General features: G+C 41.4%; 2 protein-coding genes across 4 annotated transcripts; one reads left to right on the forward strand and one right to left on the reverse strand.

The window, feature by feature from the left end:
• Nucleotides 1-290: 290 nt before the first annotated feature.
• enkur (enkurin, TRPC channel interacting protein) lies at nucleotides 291-6,032 on the reverse strand. The gene is made up of 5 exons (XM_053623832.1): nucleotides 5,834-6,032; nucleotides 5,390-5,535; nucleotides 2,827-3,059; nucleotides 2,590-2,736; nucleotides 291-612 (listed from the first exon to the last, which is right to left on the reverse strand). Exons 1-5 carry the CDS (start codon nucleotides 5,911-5,913, stop codon nucleotides 439-441), a joined length of 780 nt encoding a protein of 259 aa, XP_053479807.1. The 5' UTR covers nucleotides 5,914-6,032; the 3' UTR covers nucleotides 291-438.
• Nucleotides 6,033-6,430: 398 nt separating this feature from the next.
• Nucleotides 6,431-13,277, forward strand: LOC128605720 (threonine synthase-like 1). 3 transcript variants are annotated; one of them, XM_053621464.1, is made up of 2 exons: nucleotides 6,431-6,475; nucleotides 8,564-13,277. In XM_053621464.1, the coding sequence occupies exon 2, from the start codon at nucleotides 8,581-8,583 to the stop codon at nucleotides 10,777-10,779; it is 2,199 nt and encodes a 732-aa protein (XP_053477439.1). In that variant the 5' UTR covers nucleotides 6,431-6,475; nucleotides 8,564-8,580; the 3' UTR covers nucleotides 10,780-13,277. The 3 variants fall into 3 exon arrangements, with proteins under 3 accessions (XP_053477439.1, XP_053477523.1, XP_053477602.1); XM_053621548.1 differs by lacking the exon at nucleotides 6,431-6,475 and adding an exon at nucleotides 7,948-8,419; XM_053621627.1 differs by lacking the exon at nucleotides 6,431-6,475 and adding an exon at nucleotides 7,964-8,010.
• The last annotated feature ends 5,090 nt before the right edge of the window (nucleotides 13,278-18,367 follow it).

The raw sequence follows: 18,367 nt of genomic DNA on the forward strand, positions 1-18,367 counted from the left end.
ATGTTTCACAGCATTACGTAATATGTAACTGTAAATGGATAAAAAAAAAGTGATGATGTGTCACTCTGGAATAAATAAGAACGGTAGTCGTTGAGAAATTGCTGTGGAGTAGGAGGAATAAAAGAGTTCAGGATGGTAAGAGTAAGAGTAAGGGGTAAGAGTAACTCCGCTCCATCGCAGCACAGCGTCACACAGTGACCAGGTGTAATAATGTGTAAAAGAGGACGATATGAAGGAGTAACAGTCTTCCTGCTTAGGAAAAAAGGAAAAAAGAAGACGCTATGCATCAGTTAAAACGTTTTAAAAAGCTTTATTTCTCTTTATGAGAGCAAGATGATGCTTTTAGAAATGCTAACAGATTTAAAGCACATGCTGGTGACCAGGTGAAGGCAGTATGTATCGCGGATGTGATTCTTCTGCGATGTCGGCGTGTGGGGATCACTTTTTACCGATGTAGATGGTTTTGAATCTCTCGATCATCTCGATGTCCTTCTCCAGCTGCTTCATTTCTGACTCCAGTCTCTCCTTCCTGTTTTTCTTAGGCAGTGTGTCCGTGATCACAGACAGGTCTTGGTACTGATGATGGAGCTCATCCCAATTCTTTTTCAGACCCTGATCCACACACCCATACACACCCATACACACACACACACACACACACACACACAGTGTCTTCATTAAGAATAAACAGAATGCGCTGGATCGAGTTTATTCTATAAACTGCTGAATGACGAGTGTGGAAGCCATTTTGTTGCAGAGGATAAAAATGTTCCCGGAAAAAATATACGAAGTACAACCCCGATTCCGAAAAAGTTGGGACAGTGTGGGAAAATACTAATAAAAACAGAGGCGTGATTTGTAAATTTACTTTGACTTGTATTTAAACGAAAAACGGATGAAGACGAGGTATTTGATGTTTCACCTAATCAACTTTTCAAGATAAACGTTTATTTTGAAATTGATGCATACAGCACGTTCCAAAAAAGTTGGGACAGGGGAAGTTTAGGACTAACAGCGATGTGAGAAGTTGAAATAAGAAGGTGATGTGGGACAGGTGAGGCGATCGTCTAATCATAGTATATAAGGAGCCTCCAAAGAAGGTCTAGTCCTTCAAGAGCTAGGATGGGTCGAGGCTCACCGATCTGTCTACTGATACGTCAGTGAATAATCCAACACTTTGAGAAGAACATTCCCCAAAGACAAATCGGGAGGATTTTGGGGATTTCACCTTCTACAGCGCACAACAAAATTAAAAGATTTGAGGAATCCGGTCAAATCTCAGTGTGTAAAGGGCGAGGCTGAAAACCACTTCTGAGTGCGAGTGATCTCTGATCCCTCAGACGTCACCGTCTTAAAAACCGTCATGAGTCTGTAATGGAGATCCTGACATGGGCTCGGGGATACTTTGGTAAACCTTCGTCAGTCGACACCATTTGCCGCTGCATCCACAGATGCAAGTTAAGTCTTTACCATGCAAAGCAGAAGCCATACATCAATACTGTCCAGAAGCTCCGCCCACTTCTCTGGGCTCGGTCTCATCTGAGATGGACAGTAGCACAGTGGAATTGTGTTTTGTGGTCCGACGAGTCGACGTTTCAAATAGTTTTTTGAGCAAAACAGCCGTCGTGTTCTCCGGGCCAAAGAGGAAAAGCTGTTATCAGCGTCAAGTCCAAAAGCCAACGTCTGTCATGGTATGGGGGCGTGTCAGTGCCCATGGTATGGGGGCGTGTCAGTGCCCATGGTATGGGGGCGTGTCAGTGCCCATGGTATGGGGGTGTGTCAGTGCCCATGGTACGGGGGCGTGTCAGTGCCCATGGTATGGGGGTGTGTCAGTGCCCATGGTATAGGGGCGTGTCAGTGCCCATGGTACGGGGGCGTGTCAGTGCCCATGGTACGGGGGCGTGTCAGTGCCCATGGTATGGGGGCGTGTCAGTGCCCATGGTATAGGGGCGTGTCAGTGCCCATGGTATGGGGGCGTGTCAGTGCCCATGTCATGGGTAACTTGCACATCTTTGAGGGCATCATTAATGCAGAAAGATTTTGGAGGAACATATGCTTCCATCCAGAGCAGGATAAGACCAGACCACATTCTGCCGGATTACAAGCGCATGCTTGTAAGCAGAGAGTGCGGGTGCTAGCATGGCCTGCTGCAGTCCTGACCCGTCTCCCATTGAGAACGTGTGGCACATTATGAAGTTCAAAATAATGCAACGAAGTCCCTGTACAGTCGCGCAGCTGAAGAAATACATAATGGATGAATGTGGGAAAATTTCGCTCGCTAAACTTAACCAACTGGAGTCTTCACTCAGTGTCCAAACGCTTAATAAGTGTTATTAAACGAAAAGCCACACAGTGGTAAACAGTCGACTGTCCCAACTTTTTTGGAGAGTGTTGCAGTCTTCAGATTTGAAATGAGTGTATATTTTCAAGTAATACATCAAATAACGTGTTGATAATGTGTTTTCAGTATAATACAGGGTGAATTGAATGACTCTTTTTTTTCATTTTCCATACTGTCCCAACATTTTTGGAATTGGGGTTGTACAACGCAATGCGTGTGTATGTGTGTGTGTGTGTGTTGTGACTCACGTGTAGGATATCCAGGCGTTCCTTCTCAGAGAGTTGCTTCATGGCTCCCTCCTTCATCTTCTCCTTCACGTAGTGATCGTACTCCTCCTGTGCCCTCCTCACCTCCTCCTGCCTGTGGCTCAGGTACTCTGGGGTCTGGCCGTAATCCTGACAACACACACACATACACACACGTTTATAATCAACTGATCCCTCTTTCCATTGCTCTACCTTCCTCCACACCTTCCTCTCACTCACCTGTTTCTTGAGGTACTTCGGGACGAGGCCCGAGTTCTCCAGCAGCTCTTTGTCTCCGTGTTTGGTGTGTGCGTACGCAGGCGGAGGTTTACGCGGAACCGCCATTATGTTCTCCACTGCGTTAATTCTCACAAAGTCTTTTTTGGTTTGGATGCCCCTGAGCGGCTGCTCGGTTTTAGCGGGTATCCTAGGCTTCCTGGGCTGGATTTCGTCTCTGTATGAGAAAGGCTTTTCTGAGGAGAAACCACAACAATGTACACACTTCAGATAACACGAGCATCGTAAACTGTAATAACTTAGTGCCTATAAACCAAGAGTTAGCACTACAGCTGGGGGGTGATGATGATGACGATATGATAGTGACGTCATGATACGATTTTAATTCTGGACATAAAGCTATGAGACCCTTACTGTTGCTTAATTATCAAAACTTCAACAAAATTGTATGTCATTTATCATAAAGATGTTTTCAAGTATTGTGACTTGATATTTTTTGCCATATCACTCATCCTTAATTTTTCATCCATCACTTTTACCAAAACCCTCTGGTTGGGCAAAAACTCCTGCTTAGGTAAAAGCCCTATTTTGGGCAAAAGCTCCTGTTTGGGCAAAAGCCCCTGTTTGGGCAAAAGCTCTTGGTTGGGAAAAAGCTCTTGGTTGGGCAAAAGTCTCTGGCTGGGCAAGAGCCCCTGGTTGGGCAAAAGCCCCTGGTTGGGCAAAAGCTCCTGGTTGGGCAAAAGCTCCTAGTTGGGCAAAAGCCCCTGGTTGGGCAAAAGCCCGTGGTTGGCCAAAATCCCCTAGTTGGGCAAAAATTCATGGTTGGGCAAAAACTTTTTTTGGACAAAAGCCCCTGGTTGGGCAAAAGCCTGTGGTTGGGCAAAAGCCCGTGGTTGGGCAAAAGCTTCTGGTTGGGCAAAAGTCTCTGGCTGGGCAAGAGCCCCTGGTTGGGCAAAAGCTCCTGGTTGGACAAAAGCCCCTGGTTGGGCAAAACCCCCTGGATGGGCAAAAGCTCCTTGTTGGGCAAAAGCTCCTGGTTGAGCAAAAGTCCTTAGTAGGGCAAAAGCTCTTGGTTGTGCAAAAGCTTCTGGTTGGGCAAAAGCTCCTGGTTGAGCAAAAGTCCTTAGTAGGGCAAAAGCTCTTGGTTGTGCAAAAGCTTCTGGTTGGGCAAAAGTCTCTGGCTTGGGCAAGAGCCCCTGGTTGGACAAAAGGCCTTGGTTGGGCGAAACTCCTGGTTTGACAAAATCCCCTGGTTGGGCAAAGCTCCTGGTTGGACAAAAGCCCCTGGTTGGGCAAAGCTCCTGGTTGGCAAAAGTCCTTAGTAGGGCAAAAGCTCTTGGTTGGGCAAAAGCTTCTGGTTGGGCAAAAGCTTCTGGTTGGGCAAAAGTCTCTGGCTTGGGCAAGAGCCCCTGGTTGGGCAAAAGCTCCTGGTTGGGCAAAAGCTCCTGGTTGGACAAAAGCTCCTGGTTGGGCAAAAGCTCCTAGTTGGGCAAAAGCCCCTGGTTGGGCAAAAGCCCGTGGTTGGCCAAAATCCCCTAGTTGGGCAAAAATTTGTGGTTGGGCAAAAACTTTTTTTGGGCAAAAGCCCCTGGTTGGGCAAAAGCCTGTGGTTGGGCAAAGCTCCTGGTTGGACAAAAGCCCCTGGTTGGGCAAAGCTCCTAGTTGGACAAAAGCCCCTGGTTGGGCAAAGCTCCTGGTTGGACAAAAGCCCCTGGTTGGGCAAAGCTCCTGGTTGGACAAAAGCCCCTGGTTGGGCAAAGCTCCTGGTTGGCAAAAGCCCCTGGTTGGGCAAAGCTCCTGGTTGGCAAAAGCCCCTGGTTGGGCAGAGTTCCTGGTTAGGCAAAAGCCCCTGGTTGGGCAAGGTTCCTGGTTGGGCAAAACTCCTGGTTCAACAAAAGCCCCTGTTTGGGAAAAAGCTGAACAGAATTCTCTGCACCTGTCATGCGTCCTATCATATCATATCATATCATATCATATCATATCTCATATCTCATAGCTCATATCATATCATATCATATCATATCTCATATCTCATAGCTCATATCATATCATATCATATCATATATCATATGTCATATAATATCATATTCTATGTCATATATCAAATCATATCGTATCTCATGTATCATATCTCATATCATATCTCATATATCATATCATATCTCTTATATCATATCATATCATATTTCATATGTCATATCATATCATATAATATTTCATATATCATATCATATCATATCATATTGTGTCAGCAAAATATCAGAGCTATTACACAGGGGCACTGGTAGCTCAGTGGTTAAGACATCGGCCTACTGATTGGAGTGTCAGGAGTTCAAGCCCCAGCACTGCCAAGCTGCCCCTGTTGGGCCCTTTAGCAAGGCCCTTAACCCTCTCTGCTCAGATATATAAATGAGATAAATGTAAGTCGCTCTGGATAAAGGTGTCTGCCAAATTCCGTAAACATAATACACAGAGTACTGTAAAAATTCTGTAAAGGTATATTTAAGTAATGTAATATGATATTTTGTCACATTGCCCATGATTAATGATCACAGTTGACTCTTACTCTCAGAAAGTTTGGGATCTCTGGAGTGTTTCAGCAGGTATTTATCTGGAGAAGGCATTTCCACTTTAGCCGGACCCATCGTCTTGTTGGACTCTTTATTCTGCTTCTTCTCCTGCTTCACCTGCTCTCTGAACCTCGACGTGTACCTGAAAATGAACATACCATCGTCACACGACCATCACTTTACCGCGCCGCACAAGTCTATACCTAGTTCTTTTTTTGTCTTATCAACTTCAAGAAAGAGGAAAAAAAGAGAGGCCTAATTTGTGTTTATTTCCACAACATGAAACGTACCAATAAATGTCAAATGCTTATTCTAACCACACTTTAGTTCGGTATAGTGTTTATTCATAGTATATTACATCTGGATAGTAATAATAACTATTATTTTATACTTGTTGTGTTTTGAATAGCTCGCAGTAGTGCTAAACGAACGACTCTTACCTGGGAGCTTTTTCGATTTTTTCCTCCTCTCTGGGAATAAGGTTATAAATGCTCTCAGGAGGATGCATTACACTCGACATAGTGGCTTTTACAGAACAAAAATACAACAAAAAAATTTAAAAACCGGCAGATAACTTAATTACAGATCGCCGTATGGACACTTTCATACCTAGAGACCAGTTTGTTTCCTTAAACGTTGCCATGAGAACTGTTGCTTAGCAACAGCTCCACCTACTGCAGTTTTCTTGCACATAAAATCTATTTACATTTACATTTACATTTATTCACTTAGCAGACGCTTTTATCCAAAGCGACTTACAAATGAGAAAGATACAAGCAAAATTTATATATATATATATTTATATATATTTATATATTTATCTATTTATATTTATATATATATATATATTGGTTTATTATAAAATGAACGTCTTTCAAAAAATAAATTGAAACATAACTCTAATTATTTTTTATAGTAATAATAATAATAATAATAATAATAATAATAATAATAATAATAAGTATTACACACAACCGTCGTGTTTGCGTTAACTTCCGGTATCACGTGGCCACTTCCTGATGCCGTAACACGTGACCGTGTGTTTACAGAACGCGCACGGAGTCAGTGCACGTGTCAGCGCTGTAAGTCTAAACACACTTATTAAACCATTAACACGTTTTTATAGTTAATTACATTAAACATTAGATTGCTGTTTTATTTTACTTTACATCCAGTGCACTTTATTTAGCGTCTGACCTTCAGATGTGTGTTTTAATGCAGATTTATGTTTGTTGTTTATTTACCGTTTAAATACATCATAATTATTTCATTTAGTTTGTGAATGAATATTTGATTAACTTAAATCTGGATTCATTTAAAGCCCAAAAGTGTGTGTGTGTGTGTGTGTGTGTGCGCGCGCGCGTTTGTAACACTGATACAACTATTATTTATTTATTATAAGAGCATTAATAACATTTTGTTGTATTGGCACCCTTGCTGAAGTTAAATAAAGGGCTATTTCAGAGTAATTTAACCCTCTGCTTTACTTATATTCAGTAGAGTGAAGCTAAGAGACAGTTGTTGTTATTATTATTATTATTATTATTATTATTATTATGAGTAAGAGTGCGTATATGATGGTACATACACTGTATTGTATTCATTTTGCCTTGTTTGATGCACTAAAGCTCAAACTATATGAACATTTCGTCACCGTGCCGATTTTAAGGAAATAAAAAACGCAATAGCTGATAATCCTGCACAATATACCATTTTAATATGGTTGAAATCTAGACAGTGATATTTTTATTTATATATTTTAGAGCTAGAGTAGTCTGATTGTATATAGAAACTGAAATATTTGTAAAAAAAGAAAAAAATAACCTAATGATATTGTAAAGACATGTAAATATTTCAGTTAGTCTTTCCTTATACGTTCCGTTGTATCGTCGTTACACTGCAAATTCTAAATGATAAACTTTTACGGATATGTAAGCCTTTATTTTTCCATATAAAACCTTAAGGAGAAAAGAAAAGAGTCAGTATGGAATTGTAACAGTACATTTAGTTATTGTTTTGATCAGTGTTTGCGTGTAATAGTTTGTCACACAGTGGAAAGCTGTAGAACTCCTCTAGAACTGAACTCGTGTCAGGAATTCAAAGGGAATAAAATGTTCACAGATTGTGACCGTGCTATTATAATAATAATAATAATAATAATAATAATAATAATAATAATCTCTGAGTTCATGATTGGGTCGAAGGATGGCACACGCACACACACACACACACACACGAGCTGAGCTGAGTTTAGATGAATAAGCAAGACGCTCGATGCATTCGGATGCAGCTGAGATCACGTGGAGTAACCCTCAAGGATGTGCCCTCAAGGATAGTCCCTTTAATATACATCTTTTACCTAGAAAGGTGCATGCAGTGTATCTTTAAAGCTTTACTCTAAAAGGTAATTACAATCCAATTATGCACCTTAGGGACACTGTGTACACGTTTCCTGGTAAAGATACATATTAAAGGTAGAAAAGATAAAGAGTACCACTTCAGTGGCAAGGGAAGGAACAATTCAGTACCCTTTTTCTGAGAGTGTTTAGTGCTAGATGTTTTTTTTGCAGAAACACACAACACCGAAAAAAAGAAAGAAAGAAAGGCACAGTGTCAGGTACAGAGCTCTTATTACTTTATGGAAAAAAAGGCAATTTAATGAAAATATAATTAGTGATTAATCCCCCCTAGTGCCTCACGTCACATTCAAAGATGCAATTTTCCCAATTTTCTCCCCAGTTTTTAATCCTTTAAGCCAGTACATTACAGCTCTATACCTCGTGTGACCATATAATCACAGAACCAGACAGATTTTCTGTTCGTTATTAACATTTCTATTCACTATTTTCCCTTATCAGAACCACAAAATTAACAACACCTTTCTAAATAAAAGCATCTGATTGGCTGTAGTGCGGCCAAGCTCAGAAAGGAGAACACGAAAATGCTCCCATCCATGAAATGCCACCATATTTCTTAACTGAAATAAACCAAGCTTCCAGCAGGTGTCACTGTTTTACAGCTAACATGTAAATACATATGTCTCCTACATGCTTTGTTTGTATTGCATTAAATATATTTTAAAGCCACACCTGAAGCCTGATCTACTTTATATTCCTAATTAATAATTAATGCCACTGTTTATAACTTTATTGATTTTTTTTCCTCCTTAGATCCTTTTCCTAAAAAGATGATGACTAGACGCTTGTTTCGTTTATTGTCCAAAACGGAAAAACTGAGGTACCATCGAATCTCCAATACTTCTGCTCACGCCTCTTTGGACATGCTAACATCATGTCTGTCTACAAAGAGTTTTCAGGAGAGGAATATTCTCCTCATGGGTCCTCCTGGTGCTGGGAAGACGTCAGTGGGACGGATTTTGTCCCACAGACTCAGGAAGCCTGTAATCGATATAGACGATGATGTTCTGGAAAAGACATGGGGGATGACAGTAGCAGAGAAGCTGGCGCAAGTCGGAGGTGAACGTTTTATCGATGAAGAGGGTCGAGCTGTATGCAGCTTCTCAGCCTCTGGATGTGTGATCTCGCTTTCGGGCTCGAACCCTCTCCACTCGGACGCCATGCGGCACCTGAAGCGCTCAGGAATCGCTCTCTATTTGGACGTGGACACTGAAGACATTGTGGAGAGGCTGTGCAGAATGAAGGTGAACAGAATTGTAGGTCAGGGTGCTGGCATTTCCTTGAGGGAGATCTTAAAGTACCGAAAGCAGTTTTATGAAAAGTGGTTGGATGCCAGGGTGTTTTGTGGAAGGGGGGACACTGTAGGAGAAGTAGCGGAGAAAGTTATCAGGGTTCTACATAAATATCAGGACTCTGAATCAGAGACCTACATCTCCACCCGAAGCCAGAGACTTGCGTCAAACAGTGATGTGAAGTTCTTCAGTGATGTTGTCGTGGAGGGATTAGCTCCCGATGGTGGGCTTTATGTACCTAATAAAGGATTCCCAAAACTGGAACCTTCTGAATGGATAAGATTAGCGGATATGTCTTATCCTGAACGTGCTTTGGTCATACTTGAGAAGTGCATACATCCACTGGATATCGCTCCATCAGAACTTCGCTCGATGGTTAACCGAGCCTATGGGCAGAACTTTGCCAGCAAATCAGTGGCACCTGTTAAGCATCTTGCTGAGGATCAGTACATTCTGGAGCTCTTCCACGGTCCCACTGCTTCTTTTAAAGACCTGGCACTTCAGTTAATGCCACAGCTCTTTGCTCACTGCCTTCCGCAGATGTGCAACTACTTGATCCTTGTGGCCACATCTGGGGACACAGGAAGTGCAGTTCTTAGTGGGTTCAGGAACCTCAGAGAAAGCGATAGGCAGCGCATTGGTGTGTTGGTGTTTTTCCCTGAGCAAGGCGTTAGTGTCATACAGAAACTGCAGATGACTGGATTCAAGGGGGACAACACCAGGTCTGTCAGCATCTTCTCTGACTTTGACTTCTGCCAGAGGACCATCAAGAGGATGTTCGGCGACTCAAGGCTGGCTGGCCACTTTGCAGTGGAGTATGCCACTGTTCTTAGCACAGCTAACTCCATCAACTGGGCACGGCTGCTTCCACAGGTGGTCTACCACTCCTCTGCATACCTGGACCTCATGAGAGACGGTGTGGTGAAATTCGGGCAACCCATTGACGTGTGCATCCCAACTGGAAACTTTGGAAACACCATGTCTGCAGTCTATGCTAAACAACTGGGCGTCCCAATAAGGAACATCATATGTGCCTCTAATCATAACTGTGTAGTCTCTGATTTTATCTGTACTGGTCAGTACGATCTCCGAGGCAGGAAGCTCATGCTATCAAATTCTCCTGCTATTGACATTCTAAAGTCTTCAAATCTCGAACGGTTTTTGCATTATGCGTCCCACGGGGACGGTAAGCTCGTCCGCGACTTGTTTGTAAGCCTTGAGAAAGAGCAGTGCTTTACTGTGTCGGAGGATTTATTACGGACGATACGTCAGGACGTGCAAGCAGGGTGGTGCTCAGAGGACGACTGTCTGACTACGATTCAGGAAGTACACTCCAAAACAGGCTACGTAATGGACACTCACACTGCTGTGGCCAAATCCGTGGCTGACCGGCTGCATGATAAGACGTGTCCAATTGTTCTGTGCTCCACTGCGCATTTTGGGAAGTTTGCTCCAGCTGTTCTTAAAGCTCTACACTGTCCTGACGTCCCACATGAGCCTCTGGAGCAGCTGGACGCACTGTGTGGTATCGCAGGCCAAGAGCTAATGCATCAAACTCTGTATGAGAGTGTAAGAGAGAGAGCAAGTCATTCACATACAGTATGCCAGCCTGAGTTCAGTGTGCTGACAGGCGAGGTGGAATCCATGATTCACGACTCATTTATGAAAGTTAGGTAGGACATGGATGTCAGGGCTGTCAGTACGTAGGCACAAGAAGTGAGGAGCTGCAGCGTCCCCTAGTGGCAGCTGCCAGGGCTGCAGCTTCGCTAAGTCCCGACACAAAAAACCCAATGACGTCACTCATTTACATTCAGTTGTTAACTTAAAGCATCTGCGCAAGTGCATTTTTCAGAACAAATCATCCTAAACGTATTCAAAGACAAAATGACCATACATAAAACCACTGAGGTAACACATGATCATGTGTGGGTGGAGTCAAAGAGGAATGCTGAGTAGACAAATAAAACCAATAAAGAAATGAAACCCATAATAATATAAAAAAAACCTATGAGATCTGCAATGCAGTTATCATGACCTTTAACCCTGTAAACAAAATCCACCACAGACCAGATAAAGTCACGTAACATGCAGTCTTGATCGTGTGATGGTGAGTTTTTCCTCATAAATTTAATAAATGCATGAATACTATGAAATTATTCTCAAATTACATTTTAAAATCTAACAGTTTCTCTGCTTTAAATGGTGCGGATATCATGATAAACACAATTTAGCAAATTTTGCAGAAATTAATGCAAAATCAATGAAACTGCACAATATTCGGAGGAGATTGCCATTTTTTTTCACAATTACTGCAATTTTCACAGATCTGGGCTAAGATGCACCATATTTTGGGGCAGTGTTGACTTGGTGGTTAAGGCTTTGGGTTACTGATCAGAAGGTCAGGGGTTCAAGCCCCAGCACTGCCAAACTGCCACTGTTGGGCCCTTGAACAAAGCAACAATTTATTTTAAAGTCCAAAATGTATAATAGTAAATCAGCACAGAAATGAAAAGGTAAACAAGTTCAATTTTACAATTCTAAAACTCAAACATAAAATCAGCTAGTATAAAAAGGTACCGTAATACCCACAATGCCTCAGTAAAATGTACTGCCACATCATTTATCACAAGATGAACATTATATCGTCCCGTCACCCAGCTGTAGTGTGGACTCGAGAAATCCAGCAGCTGGGAAACTCCTTGCTGTCCCACTGTCTAGTAGAGCTGATGAAGATCCTCATATGAGTGAAGAGATTGAAGATGACTCATTAACACCACTTCAGTAGTTGAACTCAGATGGTGCCTCCTGAACACGTCTCCTAGATGGCAGTGTTGCTCTGCGAACATGTCAACATCAAAACGCTCTTTTCTCGAAGGGGTAAAATTCTCAAATCCTGGCACACGGCTGTGGAGTTTATCATGCTTTCTACTTTCTTCTGTGTATGGAACCATCTGTACGTAATGATGGAGCATCAATATTTAAGGCTTCTGATTTATTATAATAATTCAGATTCATTATTTTTTCCTGCGGAGGTTAGAACGTGTTGGACATTTGGACAAGTGCCACAATAAAACCTTAATAATAGTGCTTTTCTCAGAAACTCAACACCGTACTCACCTTTTGCATCTTATTAATTAAATCTTTGAGTTAAATCTGACATGGTGGTGATGGGAAAGTATCAAAATCAGTTAAAACGGTACCGAGCCTCACATTTCACACATCACATTACAGTGTAAAAGATATTTACACCAAATGTAGTCAAGACATGTTTGGTGTGTGACTTTTGTTTCTTTAGTTTTGCACTGGAGCTACAAGGCTAATGTGATGAACAAGAAATGGAAGTCTATAGCCTCCAGTGTAGCATGGTCCAAACTGCCAGAGTAACTTAATAATAAAAGCTAGTTTGATTTTTTTTTTTTTATTGGTTTATTTATTTATTTATTTATTTTAGAATGTTCCACCCCGACCAGAGTACTCCATTTTTATTTTTGTAATTGTTACAAAATAAAACTTCATTAAAATAACATTTGCTGCATTGAGTATGTACCAAACCTTCCACCTAAGCAGAATGAAATAGCGTGATCATCTTATATTGTTGACAGATTGGTCATTTACATTCACACATACCTATATGTAAAGGCACATAAAAAGGGTCTAAACTGAATAGACACACTGAAGCTTTTAAAAAATGACTATAATTACATGGATATTCCAGGATTAATAATAATATATGCGTAATAATAATATGTCTCTGATGTGTGATATTAGTGAGGTTGGCTAATGCTAGTGTTTATCAGCTGTGGTGCGTTAAATCACGAGCTCCCCGTTCAACATTCTGGTTGAATAATCATTATGAACGTCGAACAAAATGATCAAGATAATCATCTTACTCATTATCCCGAGCCCTATGGATGAGTTCATTGGCCTTAATGCTTCATACAGAATGAAGTCGATTATGAAACTGCACAGATTCACAAATGCACTGGGTAAATAATCCAGAGCAGGGAATTACATTTAAAAAGATTCTCCCAGTTAAAAGCTGGACGCAGAAATGAGTTGTAAAACTCTTAGGAGTAATATATTAAGCATGAAGTATGAGTTGCATCACCGTAAAATTACTCATATCACTTTAATAAATGTTATTATTCATATATTCTCACAAACATAATCCAGGATTCAGCTCTGGTGTGATTGATCTTGGTGTAGTCTGTTTCTTGATAATATAAGATCAAAAGTCTTTCGAACCCGACATGGGGAGTATACAGTAAAAAACAAAAATTATTGAAAAATGACCAAAAAATCAAACTGAAATGGACTTTTCCTGGCAATAATGGTACAGTACAGTATTTCACCAAAACGACATTGTATAACGATCCAGTTTAACAAATGCAGCAGTCTGCCTACAGATGTGTACATTTGTCTTAAGTGTGTCATCAGATAGAGGTTTTCAAAACGTCCACCGTCCTCCTTCTCTCTCGTTATCATCAGAAAAGAGAAGAGTGCTTACACACTCTGTACAGACGACAGCACAAAGTTTCAACATGTTTCAGTGCTCGAATAAAACTTTCAAAACAAATCGTTTCCCCAACAGAACAGAAGTGAGATGTGAATGAGTTCTTCGGTCCGTGATTATTCTCTCCATCGATGCTAGCGTGAACAGAGATCAGTGGCGGGTTTAAACTCGACGAGCTATGATGGACGGACGCTGATGAAGATGATGCTGATAATCAAAATGAGAACTCATTTCCCATGTTAATTCAATTCCGTTTTATTTGTGTAGTGCTTAATAATGGACGTTGTAGCAAAGAAGCTTTACAGAAATCTATAAATTCAGGATATAAAGTTTAAATGTGTGAATGTAACCCTAATGAGCGACGGTGGTGAGGAAAACACTCCCTGAGACGATATGAGGAAGAATCCTTGAGAGGAACCAGACTCATCTTGGTAACACCGGATAGTGCGGTTATAAATCATTTCTCTTCCATAACTGTACTATAGAGTCAAAAAGTGCTAATTGTGTAAACAGAGTCATTTCTGAATTCATTTGAGTTTTAAAGTAATGTCTCCTGTATCAAACTGAAGTTATTAACTGTACAATGATGGAGACTTGATGGAGACTGTTAGCAATTGTAGTCCTACAGTAATGCTATCCAAGGAACATGTTAGTAATGTTGTTTTTCCATCAGTAGATGAGGTTATGAATGTCGTGGTGGATGTCTTTCAGTGGGATTGGAATTAAATGTTTACACCTTGAGAAAACATAGTATTTATGTTCTGTTAAAAACAGACATATACCCAGGATGCCAGACATATACTTCAAAACCAATTTGCTACTTTTCCAGTAGACACAAGCACAACAGCAAGCTCTCGTCCTACCGCTGTCTCCTAATAGTGAACATCTCTCAGAGGCTCACAGTAGCTCAATTCAGTCAAGTTAACCACAGCTACCTGTCAATCAAAGTGATGGACAGATCAGAGACATCCATTTTGACCACCCGGTGCTCAGACATTTACACCCCGACCACAAGTCCACATCAGCACAGCGAGAGAAATCAAAAGTAGCATCCATGGTCAAAGACCTCTGAAGGCGAAAGTCGATCCAATTAGGTGTAAAAGGTACAAATGAATAATGTACTTTCAGAAGGCTGTCAAAACACAAAGGATCAAAGTTTATCATGCCTCAGCAAGGTTTTGATGACTTCTCACCCCATGGAAAAGCACCGTTGTCCTCATTAGCATGCTATTAGCTGAGAGGAGCAGTCTCTTGCAGCGTCACGGTCAGAATATCTGACCTTAATTAATTCCAGAGTCGTTAAACATTCAGCATTCAAAGAGGGAGCAGAGGGAACAAGGGGTTCTCCATGTGTTCTGCTTTAATAGGATTAGCTTCTGTGCTAGCTGCTATAATCCTTTTAAGTGCACTACAAACTTCGGGGTCGTGCTCATCCGTCCTCAGCACTTTACTCTGACTTTACTAACTGCAGTACTGTCAGAGCTGCTGCTATAGAAAACGAATCGACACCTTCTGACCAATCAGAAGAAAGAATTCAGCAGTGCTGTGGTATAAAGTACTGAATGATGGAGTAATGCTGTCAGACTACTGAATGACTTCTTTTTACACATATAAATACCTTTTTACAAATATGGGGTCTGTTATCAGCAGTAAACATGAATAAAAATCAATGCACCGTCCCAGCAAACAAAGTACTAAATTAACATTATCCACTAACTGACATTACATGAATTAATGACTGACTTTTCTGTGTAAGTTTTCCCAAAGAAGTGTGCTGTAGTGTATATGTGCTGTAGTGTATATGTGACACATAAAGACTCGTTATGATGAGACTACGTGTTGTTTTTGAAAATGTTTTTATAGTTACATACAGGAATATAGCATGTGATCGGAATTAATTTATTCATGGCAGCTGAAGTGTAGGTCATTCTGATTGGTGCGTTCACAAGGAACTGGTTTCAGAGTGCACGTGGTAGTGTTTCAAAACCTTTCGGTCAAGAACAAGGGTGTAAATAGATTCCGAAAGATTGACATCTTACTGCATCTCTGGTTTCTATCAACACCACTGACAAGGTTTCCCTGGACAGGTCAGAAATATTAACTGTCCATCAAACTTCTCCAGCATAAATAAAGGAGGCTGAATTGATCGGCTGATTTGCTTCAGGACATGGCAGCGTGAGGAAATAAAAACGGACATGTTGGAAGTAGGCCACTATAAAACTTTTAAAAGTAAAAGTACTCCTCTTCATTCTACCGTTTTTATTCGTTTTATCAGGGATTTGTAGAGCAGACGGATGCAAGTGCAGATAATTTATTAGATAAAGTGCTAAACAACAATAAAGCGGTGAACACAAGAACCATAAACCTAAACGAAGATACAGGGCAAACATACGCACACTATTACCGAGACTATGATACACACAGCAACATGACAACAACAAGCGCTTGACAATGAGATGCTGAAACACAGGAACTTATATAACGGGGCAGGTAGGGGTGAAACGAGACACAGGTGCGAGTGATTAAAGACATGTGACATGCTGGGGCTGATGGGAAGTCTAGTTCAGCACCCCTTTGGTGCTACCATGACAAGTTTTCTGTGTGCAATATAAATGACTGTAATGTTTGGGGCGCACGGTGGCTTAGCACGTTTGCTTCACACCTCCAGGGTCGGGATTCAATTCCCCGTGCTGCAGGGTTTCCTCCCGGAACTCCAGTTTCCTCCCCCAGTCCAAAGACATGCATGGTAGGCTGATTGGCATGTCCAAAGTGTCCGTAGTGTATGAATGGGTGTGTGAATGTGTATGTGTATGTGTGCCCTCTGATGGATTGGCACCCTGTCCAGGGTGTACCCTGCCTTGTGCTCGATGCTCCCTGGGATAGGCTCCAGGTTCCCTGTGACTCTGAAAAGGATAAAGCGGTATAGAAGATGGATGGATGGATGGATGGATGGATGGATGTTTTGGTTTGATAGTGTTATTAACATCCCACACCGTCTGACCCTTTTTCTCTTTTTATTTGGTTATTTTTTTATATATTATTATATATACTATATTTATTTAGTTCTCCTGTTTCTCTTTGCTGATTGGTCTTCTCTGTTTATTGTTTCCTGTTTAAGACCTTTGATCATCCCACTATCCCAAACATAGCCTGTTTCCCTGTACCTTTTGTAAATAGTCATGATAATCACATGGGCGGCTGAGGATCTGTGGTAGAGAGGGTTGTCCACTAATTGTAGGGTTGGAGGTTCGACTCCGCATGCCAAAGGGTCCTTGGGCAAGCCACTGAACCCCAAGTTGCTCCCAATGGCAGGCTAGCACTTTGCATGGCAGCTCTGCTGCTATTGGTGTGTGTGTGTGTGTGTGTGTGTGTGAATGGGTGAATGAGACACAGTGTAAAGTGCTTTGTAGAACCACTAAGGTTAAAAAAGCACTATATAGGTACCATTGATTTTTCCTAGTTTCCCGTTTTCCCTAGTTCCTCATTTACAGTTTTTCTGGTTTTGACCAATCATATCTAAAACGTGACTTGTTCACCATGTTCATTTATCCATCTTCAGTAAGCGCTTTATCCTGGTCAGACCTGCTGAGGTTTAAATGACTAATTTGTTTATATTTTGAGAAATAGACCCAACTGAGTTCATTAGAAAATATTTCAAGCAGGAAGAATCTGAAATAATAACTGCAGGAATGGGCAGCATTGATCAAGAGCATCTGTCAAGAGTGTAGGAACGGGGCGGGTCACATTTCTGATTGTGTGGCCTGGATTGGTCAAACCATCTGTGGGAATGGGTGGGACTGGTCCAAACTGTTAGTCCAAACTGTTAGTCCAAACTGTTAGTCCAAACATGGTCAAATGTTCTGCAGAAGTGTGCTCCTCTTCTGACATTATACATACTATTCTGATATTACTGTATTTAATGACGAATTTCACTTGTGTGTAAACGTAATGGCGAATCTTACACCGTATCTTGTCGTCTGCTAAATGAATGAAATGAATAAATGTATTCCTCTGCTTTACATCCAGTGCGCAGGCATTCAGTAAAATCCAAGGCATTCAGTAATATAAAATCATTGTCAGCATTTCTGTAACTCTAATGCCTGCAAATAGTATCTAATCTCTGAGGGTGAGAAGAAAGCACCATCCACACAAGAGATTTACATTAGGATCAGCCTTCACCTTGCATAAATGGTACATGAAGAAGAAAAGCAACGTTTCCATCAAGATTAAGATGCAGTACTCTATCCATGCCAGTAGTGCTGTATGGATTGGAGACCTAAAGGCTGCTCAAGTCAAGTATGAAAAGGTTTTAGGTCCTAAAGATGCAATATTTGCAATGAATCCTGGGAGGTCTCTTTGAAAATGAAAGCAGATTTGAACAGTGACGCACTGTTGAGGAGGAAATCCAGAGACAAAGGTTGCAATGGTTCAGCCACGTGTGCAAAATGAACTCTATCCGGCTACCATACAGACCTTTCGGGAGGCCATGGCCTACACAGTGAGTCAGCACCTGAAAAGACGTGGACCAAGCAATTTGAAAACACCCTGAGGGTTTGGAACTGACGAGAATGATCAAGCATGGAGAAGTGTGGTCTGAAACCCAGCAGCACCCACAAAAGCATATGAGGTCCTCCTCATCCAGACGCTAGCTATGGAGCAAGACAAAGAAAAGAGCTGTGCCTTAAAGAAATGGTGGACTCTTCAGTACTCATGTCATTTTAAACGTATTAAGGGTTGTTAGGAGGTACAGTG

The sequence above is a fragment of the Ictalurus furcatus genome, chromosome 1 (genome assembly GCF_023375685.1).
Source record: "Ictalurus furcatus strain D&B chromosome 1, Billie_1.0, whole genome shotgun sequence".
In the NCBI taxonomy this organism is placed as follows: Eukaryota; Metazoa; Chordata; class Actinopteri; order Siluriformes; family Ictaluridae; genus Ictalurus; species Ictalurus furcatus.